The 15959-nt window shown below is 39.3% G+C and overlaps 1 protein-coding gene across 3 annotated transcripts in view; it reads right to left on the bottom strand.

The window, feature by feature from the left end:
* Positions 1-15959, bottom strand: part of EVC2 (EvC ciliary complex subunit 2) — an 83791-nt gene that overhangs the window by 55066 nt on the left and 12766 nt on the right. For all 3 annotated transcript variants that reach the window (XM_075420513.1, XM_075420514.1, XM_075420515.1), the window contains 5 exons: positions 11542-11728; positions 11173-11282; positions 9987-10049; positions 5025-5159; positions 3333-3484 (listed from right to left, as the gene is read on the bottom strand). In XM_075420513.1, the coding sequence (XP_075276628.1) occupies positions 3333-3484; positions 5025-5159; positions 9987-10049; positions 11173-11282; positions 11542-11728 (647 nt within the window). The remainder of the gene's footprint in view (positions 1-3332; positions 3485-5024; positions 5160-9986; positions 10050-11172; positions 11283-11541; positions 11729-15959) is intronic.

Genomic DNA, 15959 nt, shown 5'->3' with positions numbered 1-15959 from the left:
ACGCACAACAATTTGGAACATGATCTTCTAGTACGCATGTCAAATATTCAAATTATATAGCTTCTTCTCATTAGCATTCATTGCCAATGGGCCAACATTCAGGAATATACACAGAAAGAAACCTACTGAGAATAAAAGCCAAGCTGTTTTGCTGCATAATGTACATCAAGGATACGACTTATTAAGACAAAACTCACAAAATGAGTAACTAAGAAGCTTCCTCATGAAACATTAAAAGTGTTTTGTTCTGTAGCCAATCCTCCTGACATTGCAAACTGTCTACACTCCAAAGATGTCCCTGTCCATAAATATTGAACATGTGCTCCCAATGTATTTGCTAAACAATTTGGCACCGTCACTTTGTAAAAGACATTAACTATTAACATAGCTCTATGTCGTAAAGAGGACAAAAAAAATCCTGTGGCTCTTACTTTTCTGAGTAATTTTCTCATTTGTGCCTGGACAAAAGAACAAAGCACCAGAATGATTCCAACCATGCTCACTATAACTGCAATTTAAAAAGAATATATCAATTATGTTGGCAAGCTTATATATATTCCATGTAGAGAAAATGACATCTAGCTACACCAACACATGCAGAAGGAGTTACCAAACTAGCATACAAGCAAGACGTTGTTGGTTGAAAATATCCAAAGTACCAAAAGCCCCTATACTTTTGCCTCCTTAAATAATAAAAACCAGAAATATGATGCTAAAATTCATATACATACGACATGAAAAAATTCTGCTCAAAATACAAGCCCAGTTCTTATCCTCAGTACACTGCCACTCTTGTGAGACAATACAAACCCCATTCCTTGGTTCCTCACAGAAACCCCATCTATTCTATTGGGTGACACTAAATGTAATAAAACAAATGCAACGTTGAAAAACTGACTGTGACCACAATTAGTAAAATGACAGCATTTCATTCAAGCACAGAATCTACTCAAACTGACTGCAATTAATAAATTACAAATGCATCATCTTTCTTTTTCCCATTATGTTTTACAAGTCATTATCCTTAAAGCAGGTAACTCAGTAAAAAGAATTACTACTCTGTTCTGGTTTTAACCTAGATCGCTGCCATAGAAGCTCCTAAGGCAACGGTACGGTATTTTATCTTTGTCTTTGGAATCAGCTAAAAACCTAGGTTCTGCACAACAGTTTATGAAATACAAGACTAAAATGAAACCTTTAAGGAATGTAGATCAGAAATTAAAGGACTGCTTTGCCCCAGCTTGCCAAATGAATAAGAAACCCACCTTAGGAGATGATGAAGCATCTTAAGCTGAATACCAAAGTGTTAACAATGAGAGATAAAACAATGGGTGCATTCCAGCTACTGAAGAAAGCAGAAAAAATATTGCATGTATCTAATCTAGGCATTAAAGTAATACTGTAGCCTTTTTGACCAACCAGCCTGCAAGACTGGGATTCATTTCACCCGCCTCCACCTAATCAGCCCAGGCTCCAGGCTTTACAGTCAGTGAGCACAGCAGCCATAAAACTCGTTTTTTGGAAGGCTACTTTAGTCTGAGACTAATCATACCGCAGGAGTGCCCTTTTTTACCCCTGAGTGAAAAAGGTAGCTCAGGACAACTTGGTGTAAGAGTTCACACTGCGGAGATTCTCATTCAGTCAGGTAAACTGCACCACCAGTAAGACAGGAGACAAACATGCATGTAGTGATTGAATACACATATTCAATGAGTGCCAAGAAAAAGAGAGGAGGAATAGAAAAAAATACGGCGAGTTCATCTGTGAAGCACCTCTAAAAGTAAATGAATCACAAAGCCCAGTTTAAAGGCACAAGAAATGAGACAAATTGGGATAATCTAAATCGGGATTAGGAAGCACCAATCGCTAACGGGTAGAGGCTGATTTGAGCCCTTCACAGTAACATCTATCACACTTTCAATCATCTTTCATGGCAGGAACCACTGTAAATCTGGATGCCTTTGTGGTCCATCTACCATCCTCATCCCAGAAGACAGAAAAGATAACTCAGAAGGTGAAGAAGGTTAGCAACTATTTGCTAATGGGCATCTACTTTATTCACTGCAATGCTCTGCCTCCTTAGAGGCAGAGAAAACAGAAACTGTGAGGAAAGAAGTGGAAGCAAGAGAGACATTTGTGCTAACTGCATAAGAATACTAAAAAAACTTTAGCCCCTGAATACATATTCAAACTAAGAAATGAATCCTGTTTTATGGGTTTAGGAAGAGTCCAGTTATAAAAAAAATAATCCTATCTAAAGGTTTGCAAAAGGTTTGCAAAGGTTTACCTTTCTAAACCACAATGTATCTGAAAATAGTCCAGCATTTTTTATTCTTTTTTCAAACTAGCTAGATATTCACTTTCCCTGAAATAAATTAATACTAAAGCAAGTTAAAAAAATGTTTGATCTTTTCTTCTTAACATTCACACAATGATGTTCAAGGTAAATCTTCTCAAAGCCTGAGTTGCTATACAGCTATAAAACCAGGGACCAATGTGCAATTTACAGAGATAAGTATCCCAATTATCAAGGAAATGCAAGAAATAATAATGCTGTTAGTTACCCTTTAAGAAAGAAAATGAATTCCATGGTGCCATAACTTTTCCTTTTCAGCTTCTACAGATTTCATAGTTGCATAATACTTCCTGTAATCTGACATGCTAACGGTAAGACTGAACAAACAAACTCTGCTCTGTCCTCACATCAGACCTTTTTATCAAATTCAGCTGAAGAACAGATGACCTGTTTCTGCCAAACAGCCCTGACTGGCTTTTCAACAACATCAGGAGAGTTTCTCCGCTCTACCCAGTGGTCCCTCCAACTGTAGCTATGTGGTATCTTTCTGGCAGCACTACGAATTGTCACTCCCCAGATTCTGATCCAGCTGTTTCCAAAATACGCTGCTACAGAGCAATGCTGGCACCCAGCAGGGGCTCTCTTTTCTAGGACAAAAGCCACCCTTTTGAAAGCAGAATATGTTGAACAACAGTAGAATAAACCCTTTCAACAGTTTCTTGTGCAAAGAAAAGTTCCCCCTTGCTTAGTGAACCACAGAGAAGCAAAACTAGATGTTCATTTGGGTTGGAAAACTTGCATGCCTAAGGCCTAGATGGAGCTGTGACTCCTACAGGTAAAGCAATATGAAATACAACGATTTTCAGTTCCCACAGATGGCTATTCAATACAGTTCAAAAACCTGTGGTAGTGCAGTCACATGCGTAAACAGACACTATGAAGAAAAATTAAAGCGTAGATAGATACTCAAAACATGTTCAAAGGTACAGTTGATGATAAATGTAATAAATGTAATGCAATAGCAGTGAATTCTTACTCTTCTAAAGCCTGAAGCATGTTCCCAGATTCTTCAAAGGACAGAATATCAATGATTTGATCATTCATGATTGTATCTTCACTGAAGAAATCACCTGAATTGAACTGAGAATGTTCTAGTTTGTGACTTTGACAGAGCTCACGCTGTATCTCCTAAAAAAAAAAAAAAAGCAAGCTTCAGGTTATAAAAACAAATTACACTGAGTGTCTGATCTAATTTTATTGCAGGTAACACTGAGTGAGAAGGTTCCTACTAATTATTGAACTGTACAGCTGCAAAGGGTCTAAAGAGATTGTGGAATTCAGGTATGTATCTAAAATCAAATATACTGTTTCAGGCTGAACTTTTTATTTACAACTGATCTGGAATAAAAACGAAGAAATTAATGGAGAAGACAGAAGACTCTATATTGACTTCAGTGGGCTTGTGAAAGCCTTCTAGCAGGTTGCTATCCACTATAAACTTTCTAGGCCGATCTTTTAAAAATTACCACGGTATACAAATTATACATGGCAAAATTACAGTATTACAAGGTGAACAAAATGAAAAACTGATACTATGTATGATGGAAGTGACTCAGTTCACATTTCAGTGAGACTCCCTTAAAACTAACAGCTAATAAAAGTACTATACAAAAAACAAGTATAAATATATGATGCTTGGACCAAACTGGTTCTTTTTTATGGCTTCATTATCACAGCTTTTTCTGTAAAAAGAAACTAGGCATGCCTTTTTTATTTACAGGCATTATTTTTTCAGGCCTAAGAGAAATAAAAATTGTTGATGGAGTAACTTTCAACCGCAGAAAATAAGGCCGGACGTGATTTGAGAGCTCCTTTGGTCCATCCAGAGGGATGGGAGATCCACCATCATCTAAGCAAAGGAGGGCTTCAAACCTCTGAGCACACCTCTTTTAGAGGACTGCTCCAGCCACTGTAACATTCTGAATGAGGTCTCTAGCTCCCTCCTGTTGAAGCTGCTCCACTTTACAGAAATACCTAAACAATTAATAGAAGCAAGGGCTGGAATTTGGGCCAACCTAATCAATATTTATGAGCTACTGTATTTTCTCTCTTCAGCCCAGTATGTACTGAAACACTTTCTCCAAACTAGCACAGCTTGGATAAAGAACATTGAAAATGGTCTATCCCCAAACCCAACTGTTTTGCTTAACCACTCTAGAGATGAAGGCACATCCAAGGAACTAAGACCTAAATTCAAATCACTATTTCGGATAATCAGAAATACAATTTGGACATAAATTGCTGTGCTCAAGGTGAGTGGTCTACTCCCTGGGCAACTGCTTATAACCCACAGACATCCCACCTCTCTCTCATTTTGGGGGACGAAGAGGAGAAGAGGAAGGGAAAAATATGAAAAGAAATGAATAGCCAAAGGGTAATCTCCCTCTAATCTGAAGCTAACGTCCAGGTACCGACAGCAGTTCTTTTGATCAGATTATTATTCTCTTTTGATCAGATTATTATTCTTACACTCCCCTCTAAATCTGATTATGCAAAAGATTAGAAGTTGTAGAGATTACATTACCTGTGAATCCAATCCATCACTTAATGACTTTTTATTTATCTTCAAAAACTGTTCATACAATCTGTATTAGTTAGCAAGTTATATCACCAGATACCATCAGTGAAGAAATTTAAATAAAGTACCATTACAGACGGTATAACTCACCTGGTTTTTACTACGGAATCTCCATTTTAATATTCGGGCTCGGTAAACAATAAAAAGAACAGCACTTGTCAATACAAGGGAAACAAAAAAAGCAATGAAGAACCCTGAAGCATGGATGGCATGGCTGTACGAAACCTGAAATCAGAAACTACATTTTAAATCTATGTAAAGATCAGACTCAAATATTATAGCTGTAGGCAACATAGTACATTATTTTTAAATGGCTTCACACAACTTCAGCGTTTCTCAGCATGAAGTTATAATTACTATATTTTTATTAATATTCTTACTACATTTTTATTAATATTTTCAAACAAGTGTCTATTTTCCATAGGTTTTCAAGTCAGCATGGTTCGTTATGTTCACCTAGTCCAAATTCCTGTGTAACTCCAAGCAACAGAACTCCCACAAATTCAGTTTTAGGTGCCTTGACTTTTGGGTGTCCTTAACAGCCTTCAGAATAAGTATGTAACAGCTGACACAACCACCCAAATTTATGTGCACCCTTGCAATTTCTGCATGAGCCAGAGTCAGAAAAGAACAGCAGGAGCAATAGTACTGCGAGACAGCTAACAACTTTGCAGGCCTTGCACTTTAGCTCTTAATTTAATCTTTAAATTGAATTGCATTAAAAATTAATTTTTACTTCATGCTCTACAATGCAAAAGTTCATTCAGTGTTTGTTTAGATCTCTGAGATCTTTGAATGAAAAGCATAGCACAGCTATTAGTATAATGTTTCACCACAAACTAATCGCTCTACTGCGGCTAGAAAGTGTAAATAATTAACATGCTGCTTGTCAGCTGGGCTTGGTCATCTCTTGGAGCAGAAACCTGAGAGCATTCCATTGAAGTCAAAGGTAATTCTGCATAGGAAGTGATAATCAAATCTGGTCCACAATTCAAAATGATTTATTCCAATTTATCAGCAGAATTTTATCCTTTTACTGCCTAGTTTTTCTCCGATATGTTTTCAAACACTGAAAATCTGTCATATCTCTGAGACAAACTGCTTCACGTTAGACTTTGTTGTTTCACAGGCTCAGCTCCCCAAAGCTGCTGGAGGCACTCGGTGATTTCAGCATAATTTCAGCTGAAATAGGCAACAGTGTCTGTGTCAAGGAGACCATCAAGACGTTACCACAGGCTACTATTTGGCACTTGCAGAGTTCCAAGAAGATGATCCAAGGTTTACTTCACAGTATTGTACATGTAGAATCAAAAATTGCTCTAACAGAGGTACGTTTGGTTTGTTATTTTGGTTTGTTTTGGTTTTTAATGTGTTTAGTGTAAAACAATGAAACCCTCAAGGCACTCTGAGGTTCACTAAAATGTTTTGGGACTAAGTATTTATCTGAGTACAGCCACATGCTGAATTCCTTCTAATACCTTTCAATATCTTTAAGTTTTAAATGGAAACAAGAAAGAAAAGAGGAGCAACACATTCATTTCCCATTTCCATGTGTAATTACCAATGCATTGTCCGAATGTTTTTTCTTGATGTAGCTTCCTACTACTCTGGCCAATTGCTTCTGTTACACTTCCCTGTGCCATGGCCGACCACTAAGGATACTTTAGTGGATATCTCCATCCGTGGCAGTACCAACTCCCTCCTTCTCTGCACTGTACCCCCAATTCCTTGCCATGAGCTCAGTTAAAGCTGCATCACCTTGCATCATAATATCTTCATCTTGAAAGATGACTGAAAATATAAAAAAACTCCTTTCCCTAACCCAGTGTTTGGTCCCTTCACAGATCAAAAGCGTTTAGCCCACAACCCTTGACCAGTCCAGAGCCAACAAACATCTGTGCGTGACTTGGAAAAAAATGCAGTTCCTCTTAAGTCACTCTGCTGTGCCCAGCTTCTTGGGTTGCACTAGGTGGCCAAAAGGGAATCGCAGAAGGGTTCTCCTTGTGCTCTGCCACACGAAGGCTCTGCCAGACGTCCCACTGCTTTCAAAGAACAGCAGATGCTGCAGATACTACTTACGGAAAAATGCTGCTTTGGATCCACTTCATAATTTTGTCTGAATTTACTCACATTTGTCTAATCTCCAAGCACTTTGAAATTTAGGGATCTCTCTAGGCTTCTGGGGAAAGCAGGAATCTGGTGAAGCTATGGGTTCAGTGAAGCTGAAAGGAAGCTGGTTAAGTTTTGATGCAGAAAAAGCACTGTCTAGGGAATGATCTAGTGCTCTAGTGCTTTTTAAGTAAAGTAAAAGATAACACCTATGGCAGGACAGTCAGTCTGCATCTGGGCAGGCAGTTCTGTCAGAGGTCAAGCTCCGACGGAGAAAAATGGACAGGGAATTATCTGTGCTTTTACACTTTAAGAAAATGGGTTCTGGAAGTCCATGTCATTAGGGGGCTGTAAAGCCAAGCAGGAGGACGCTAATGGCATCTGAAAGCATCACAGCAGATGCTGCGAGGCACGGGCCAGAGCCCCTGCACAAGCCATGGCATAGGACCAGTGTTGGCACTGCAGGCCGACCTCCAAACCACTGACACACCAGCAAGCCTCAAAACCCACATCCTCAGCTAAATTCCTAAGCCATCCCAATAGTGGGAAGAGGCATTAAAGGCCCAAATTTCTTTCAAAAACCGCTGTGCTCCCACCGATTTGAAGGATGCTGAGGGAAGCAAGGCTGGTAAAAATCAAAGTAATTATTATCATCCATCCCATGCAACGTGCTGAGATGGGAGAACTTCCTTCTGTCCTTGTCACTACAGCTTCCCGCTCAGCATCAAAACCCCCCAGCCCCGAGCAGCGGCACGCACCACTCACAGCCCCTGCAGCGCTGTGGGAAGACATCTGGCATGGACACGCAGATGAGCAACACTCACATTTTTTCACAACCCACAAAATCACCTGTCACAAGCAACCAAGCACTTTCTTCCAATGACACAGAAAAGAAAATCCACAGGGTTTGTAAAACTTTAAAGAACAGCTCAGTAGCCAAGTGTGCCAGCAAAACCATGTGAAAGCTGACGGGACCAACTTAGCACGGTGCTGTCACGACTACAGAATTCATTCTTCTCTTTTCTGTCCCCAAGGTCAACAATTAGTATCCACTTAGTCACACGTGTGTTGGCTTCACCACACCCATGAACAGGTTTAAATAATTATTTTTAACACATAAAATCTGAGATTAAGAGCATTTATGACAGCTGAACATATGGACGAAATGCAATACATCGCACCTTTTTCGGCTGATCATAATTTCCTTGCACAAACTGGTTTCATTCTGGAACACCTTACGTTTGGCCACAGCCCAAAGGCAAATATTCTGCATGTGAAACATGATGTGTTCCGTAATTTCTAAGCTTTATTTTTCAAAAATTAACCGTACTTTCCACAGACCCTTATCACACATTTTAATTAACAAACCCTGTTCATTTTGTAAGATCAAATGCAGCTGAGCTAATTTTACCTAGCTATGGAATAGTCCCCAAGAACTTCTTCAGGTCTAACTATCAAGTTCAGGTTGCAAACAAAACAAGCCACTCTAAAGGTTGCAAGTGTAGTAATAGACAGCAGGAATTTTCACGGTGGGCTGAGACCAATGTAGCTTACAGTCTTAGCTTCGACTTCACCAACTGCTGCAGATCAATTCACATTGAACCCTACAGAAAACCATTCATGAAGCTATTTTCCTAACCCAGTCAGCTATAGTATGGCTTATACATTTAACACTAAGAGTTTCCAAAATATACATCTATTGTAATTCCAAGCAAAATTCTTAGCTATACAAACATCTAATCCTTTTAAATCTTACCAGATCTTTACCCAGGAACAACTAGTTCTCTAGCTCATGCACAGTTTTACTTGATCTCATGTTTAATACCGTCTTTCATTTTAGCAGAATGGGCACTTGATCTTCCATTATGAGAAAGTCAAGTCTAGACTTAGATCTATTGCACTAACAGAAGCAAGGAGGGCAAGAGATCCCCAGCAAAAGAGAATTCTGGAACAAGAGGCCCCATGCCCAATCTCCAAACAGACTACCGATCTTGAAGGCAGAGAGGAACTCATGGGACAGGCCCATGGGAGGAATGAACGGTCTAGTCCTCAGAACCTCTTCAGGCAAGACCCATCTACACGAACTTTAGATTTCAAGTGATACAACCATGGCAAAAACTTTCTGGAGTGAAATAAACTATTTTCTTCTGCTCGAACACAAATAATCACAGTATTCTTGCCAACCAAGCCACAGCTCCTTAAAAAAAGACTCCTTGCAATACAGCAGCCTGTCAAGGTAATGAGGTGTTGGGGGAGAAAAGCAGGTTTAGTGAAGAGATTACTCCAGCAACGAAACTGATGGAGGCAGTGGGGAGTTCTCTAACAAAAAAATATCTAGTAGAATAAAACTGTTTGCTGAAATCAATGTAATTTTGAAGGTTTATTTGGCCTCTTAGAAACCATGTTAATTCAGAAGCCAGGAACAGAAAGTCATATTGAAAGGATGACTAGTTAAAAAACTAAAAGCAAACAGACACTATGCCTCTCCTACTGCAGTTTTCTCGGGCTCCCTACACAGCTGGGTTTTTTTTGTGTATCAGCATGATACAGAAACCTTTTCTCAATAGGTGGAGGATAAACTCCACCCTTTTGGAAAGGCAAAAAGCTTTCTCATGATGGCTACGCACATGAGCATATGAACATATTCCTCATCACAGTTCTCTGTGCCTGGACAACTCTTCAAGTTAAAAAACATGGCTAGGAATATAATGGAAGTTTTTAGAATTTCCATACTAAATACTGCGGCTTTAAGACAACAAAGACCCCCCTGTCTTGACTTCTGTTTTCTCCCTCTTAAAATCAGAAAAGGCAGAACTTGTGTATGATTAATAGCCAATAGCTGAGTGATGAGATGTAAGTACATCCTCAGCTCCTAGGATTTAGTTTAGATTGTCCATAAGTTTAAGCAGGGGAGTCAATATAATACCAAATCATAGAATGTACCTTGGTCTTTTCTTCTTCAGTTATGGTGAACAATGCTGTCAATGATACGAGATGTGTCTTATTCTGAGAGAGATAAAAAAATAATACGTGTATTACAAAAAATGACAAGAATCCACTGTCTAACAGCCCAGAGTTTCTAGAAAAGCTTCTCCTTAGAAGATGAGCTATACTTCTCATTAAGCTTAAAGCTGAAATAAATCTGATCGGAAAATGCAGTGTACCTAGGAGTAACACTAACACAGATGGAAGCAACTGCTCTGTGGGATATACTCCCCCTTCTAATCACAGAAAGACATATTCCAGTGCTCACAGAATTACATTTTTCTGTGGTTATAAAACCTGGATTGACTGAAAATGCACAGAACAGGAGACCAAGTCAGTGCGTATGTCTCTACTCTTACGACACCATGTTTTTTGAAGTCTTGCTCTCTACCACTCTAGTACCACATGCACATTGAACACCTTTTCCTCCCAAACAATGCAGATACAGCAGTTGAAATTAAAGTACACCTGCAGGTTCTAAGTACCTGCAATTATGAAAACCATAGAAAAAATATCAAGCCATATTTAAGGGTCAGAAAACCTTACTTTGGAAGAAATGACTTGACCTGCCTCCTTAGTCCTGCCTTCTATTCAAAGCTGGGCTCACTCTAGCATTAGACCAGTTGTCTCAGAGCCTGGTACAACTGAGTTCTCAAAAATCACCAAGGATGGAGATTCCTCAGCTTCTCTGAAAAATCTCTTTCGGAGCTTTGCAACTCATACTAAAAATGTATCTTCCTTATGAGCAAGCAGGTTTTCCTTTACTGCAACTTGTTTTTTGGTTAAAAGAAATTTTCTGCTAAAAATGTGGAAAAACTTTCTATCTCTCACAGACTACAGGAATACATACATAAGTATGTGGAATATCATTACTTCCAGGATACACAGATAAATGGAAGAGAAATACAAAAAGAGAAAAGCTACAGGTCAAAATACAAAAATACTTCACCTATTTAAGGAAGTCTTGGACTTCTAAGCTATGAAGAATAACTTGTGTATTTATAAATTCATGGTAAGCAATCAGAGAGCCTAAGAACCTCATTTGATTACATGCAGCCCTCATTGCTTAGGCAGACAAGAACCACCTCGGAGACTATTTTTTACAAAAATTGTGAAGAGTGAAATAAAACTGTAAAGGAAATACCTGTGATGAACTCCTGAAGGTTAGCTTTGCAGGCAGTGTCAAGACCCTGCCATCCCATATTTCTTTTGCATCAAGAAGGGCAGAGTAGTTGAATGCAAAGTACTCTCCACCTGTTAGAGAAAAAAAACCAATTGTGTAGATCAGGCAGGTGAGGTGCATCTACCAGTTCAACAGTGGCCTCTAAGTAATTGTGTCTGCATTTTCTCAAACAGAACAGTAGCAGTACGAAACCTTTCCCACAGTTTTTCACCTGTATTAACTGATAATCAGAGAATCTACACCACCATAACTAACTAAATTAATGTCATGATTTGAACAGATGCTCTTCCACGTGTGTAAGCAGGGGTATTTCCCTGCAGATTTTCTTACCTTGCAAGAATCTTTTCCTGTAAATCTGTATACCATCTGTGGTCTTATTACCACTGGTTTTTTCAACATGTAGACCAGTTATATTGTCCAGGAGGATAAGATCTGTAATGTTTGTTGAGAGCAGCGTGTTGGTGTTATTAATCAGAAGTGTAATGTATGCAGTTCGAGGGTCATGCTCAACATCCACCTGAAAACAGAAATATTAATCTTAATGGTGCAAAATGCCTGTATGTGCATCTTAACCGCAAAAATTGTGGTCTTGATTACTAATTAAAGTTCATTGTATGAGTCAAGTTATTTTCTGAAGGCATTCGGTGCGACTTGCAAATGGCACTACACTCAGTTTGATCTCCAACTACGAAGGAGATTTTAATCTTCAGTATGTCAAACTGTTGCTTGGACACAAAGAGACAGAAATCCAGAAGCTGGAAACTCAGCTCACGCAGAGCCAAAAGTGAAAACCAGAATCTGAATATTCCCATTATACCTCATACAACACAGAACTGATCATAACTTTAAAACCAGAGTCTGGAAAATTCTTCTGCAACCACCTGAACTTCTGTACCACGAGGACATTTCTTTTGCAAGCTGCCCTCACTGCAAATTCTTTCTCTCCGTGCAATTTTAGTCTCTATTTCCCATTTTTCGCTGCAACCACACTCTCCAAAGGGTGCTGACTACTTCGATTTGCCCCTCCCATGGGAGGGCTGATGGAGCCACCAGTGCACTTGGAGTTCATGGCTCTGCTTCCAATTAGTGGTGAAGTTCATAAACTAATCACCAATCTCTAGCAACATGCACTGACGTAATTTTATTTATTTATTCCACTAGGCCATTAACTCTTATTGAGTAATAATATCCTCTAAATGAAATTACTCTGAGCACAGAGTTGCTTACTAACCACTCACCTTCCAAATAGCTTTCTCTTATAACTCGTATCAAACCAGAATTGTCTAAAAATTTATCAGCTCTATAATATGCTGGCCTATAGTATAGTCATGATAGCATTATGACACCAAATTAACACTTATCTAACTGACCCAAGTTTGATTCAGGCCAAGCCTTTCTTTTTTCTCTCCTCCTCCTTTTTAGGAAATGTCTACTCTGTTTTTGGACACCAGCAAATATAAATCAAAGGAGCCCCCACAGAACTGAGTTCTAAAAATACGAATTGTGATAGACTTCAGAAATCACACCAGAGTCCACCGCAGCCACTGGGTTCGACGTGCATAGTTATGTTTCCACTATGCACCATTGATCTCTGCATTTTGTACTAATTCAGTATAGAAACAGATTTCAGTTTTAGGAGAATCTTAAGAATCAAGCAGAAGAAACAGTTTATTGAAATTATTATTGCTTAGTTTGCATTTTCTCTATTAAAGTGACAATAATTAAAGTACCTTTGAATAAATCTGTAATTCTCCTTGGTATACTACACTAAATTTTCCAAACTCATTACAGCAACTTCAACCTCAGTTGTACTAAGAAAATCTTATGGAGGAAAAACCCCAACTATTTATTGTACTAGATTCTGCAAATAATTGTCAGCATGTACAAAAATTGGCTTAATCATATCTGTGAGGAAAGCATTACCAATTTCTTATGTTTATATATAACGAATTATACCCCAACATTTATGAGTCTTAAAAATCAACAAATACTAAATATGTGATATATTTTGGGCTGATTTTCTCTCTCCTGGTTTCTGAACTGGTATGATGCAGTCAGCATGCCTTTCAACCTTTCCTGTGCAGTCACAAAGGTGAGAAACTTGCTTTAAAAACCACAAACAAAATCAAAGAGGGAAAAAAGCCTCAAAGCTGCATAAAGAAAATCCAAAGCCACAAAGCAGAGGCCCTGAGCCAATCACTAAAACAAGAAAACACACCTTGAAAGATTCAAGGTTCAAACTGCATGCGTTGTTAATACTCTATTAAGCTCCACAGTAAGTGTGGATGGGCTTGTGTAGACAAACATCTGTGCACCAGCAAACGAGGGAGCCAGGGAAACAGGGAGATAGAAAAAACTTTTTCCTCCCTTCATCTTCCCCTGTCTTTCCCTTGCTCTTCTGTGAGATACAGGCATAGAATGAGGATTTCAGGGTCTCTTCCTGTGCTTCTAATCAGGTACAAATATATTCCTTTGCATCTGGGGAGAGTGGATGTAAACAGTAACTTAGATAAATTCCTACAATAAAATAGGCAGAGAAAGTAGCATGTGTATATTCACAGGCAGGTGGGGGAATATGGCAGAATCAGTCCTCTCCTTCCCCTAGGCAGGAGGTTTAATGCACACTTCCACACACTGTACATTCTCCTTCTCAAACCAGTTTTGCACTTTTCCTTCATTTTGTTTCATTTAATAAACTTCTTAATTCAATGACTAAACAAAGCAACCCCTCAGAGGTACAACAACTGCACCGCCTATCTCCTACCCACCATCTTCCACAGGTGGCCAAAATGATGCATTTTTTGCATTTCTGATTAACACTAAATACATATTTTGCATTCTGTATTTTTGACTGGCAGTCAGTTTTAAGCTAAATTTCAAAGCGGTTGAAAGAATTTGGATTTTTTTTTTCCTGGTGGCACTGGAGACAGCAGCAGACGAGAATCATGCAGTAGGGAAGCCCTTGGGTTTGGCCTCTCCTAGAATGTCCTCCACATGCCGCTGCCATTGGCTTCAGCGGCCACTGGGTATCTCCTTTCAGTTGCTCCTCTAATTTGCCTGAAGCTGTTTCTTCTTGCATTTGGAGCAGATGATTGTGCTGCCAACCATCTACAGGAACGAAATCCAACAGCAGCCACTGATGACACATCAGCGCATACTCCATTTTCTCTCTGCTGTTGAAGCACACAGTGTGCGTCTTCATCCCCTGCAAGCGAAGTCACCTCAGGTCTCTGGGAGAGTGGAGTGAAAGAACCACAGCAACAGCAAGAACATGCTGTGTTAAAAGCCAGACAGTCAAATTTAATTTACTCCAGCTCTATCATCATTGTCATTATGAAGTACTATTGCAGAAAAGTTCATGTTATGCTATGGAATGAAGCTCTTAAAGGACCACATTTCTGGAAAGAAGGAAGGGACTGGGTGCTGGAAGTACAGGTAAAATTTAAACATCCCAGTTTCCCTAAGTGTGTTTCTGCGACAAGGTGTTGGAAAAATCCTGACTCCAAGAAGTAAACATATGTCATCCCCATGCTCTGAGGAGCCACTCATGGTAGGAGGAGGAAAATGTGCAAAATTCACTTATTTCCATTTAAAATAGCTAAAGACCACCATATGGTCAGTCTGTCTCTTAGCAGTAAAGCATCTGTTCAGATGAATTAGGATTAAAGGAGATGACAAGGTAAGCAAAGGAAAATAAAACGTGAACCGCATTTGAAGGTGGAAGACAATCACAAACAACTGCATAGTTTTGAGTAATTTACAACTAATAGCACTGCCAAATTACTTTCTGAATATCCTAGCATCTACAACAGGCTAACTTTGACCTTGTACAGCAGGATTTCACAATTTTTAATGAGCCTGTGTGAGGCTGTGCTATGAACAGCAGGAAAATAACCAACGTGTAACTGTCTCCAACTCTCTTTCTGAGAAGCTCTGATATAAAAATTGGGAATCTACAGCCAGAAAAGGAGAAGATTCTGTGTTACTGCTTCTTATGTCGGAAATGCTCACTATTCAGCCTCATTAATTATGATATGCAGCCATTTCAGTAACAACATTATAGGTAATTAGTGCCATGAGATGTGATGCATATTCATTCTTCTCTATGCAAATGCTTTGGTGCAGGTTATAATGTCACCTCTTCTGTACCGGCTGCTGAATCCTCCAACCTCACACGCAGCATTTCAGGGGCTGAATTTAGATTTGTCTTACAGTTGGATGCGTTTTCTCTCTCCAAGGGACAGGTAAGATGAACTGTCCCTAATTATAAAAATTCAGACTTGCTTCATCCAGTGTGAAAAAAAAAGGGTGAAAAAAAAAGGAAGGAAAAATAAGTAAAGGGAAATCTACCAACCTGTGCCACATCATGTAAAAATAAAATGGAAAGTTTAAAATTTCCTTATAGTAGGGAGGACTTTGCTCCTCATAAGCATTTTACACAAGTCAAATGAAATCTCCTTTTCATTAAATACCGTGCCGTAGCTGAGTCCTACTGAATATGCAGACTGGGATGCATAGGCCCTTCTATGGCTGTGTGATAGGGTGCCGGAAGACACAGTAGGTGTGGGCATCACAGGGCTCAGCGCCCCATCCTTTGCAAGGAGTCCACACTTGAGACAGGTTGGGCACCCATGGTTGAGCCAGGACAGTATCTCAGAAGCCTTCTCTCATCCCCTAAAGAAGTTTAGAAGTTTGTCTATATCTCTACCCTGCCTTATGGCTGATTAGTCTAGAGTTCGCTGGGCTTT

This window comes from Opisthocomus hoazin, chromosome 5 (assembly GCF_030867145.1).
Source record: "Opisthocomus hoazin isolate bOpiHoa1 chromosome 5, bOpiHoa1.hap1, whole genome shotgun sequence".
Classification (NCBI taxonomy): Eukaryota; Metazoa; Chordata; class Aves; order Opisthocomiformes; family Opisthocomidae; genus Opisthocomus; species Opisthocomus hoazin.
This window is presented reverse-complemented; position numbering and strand designations above follow the sequence as displayed.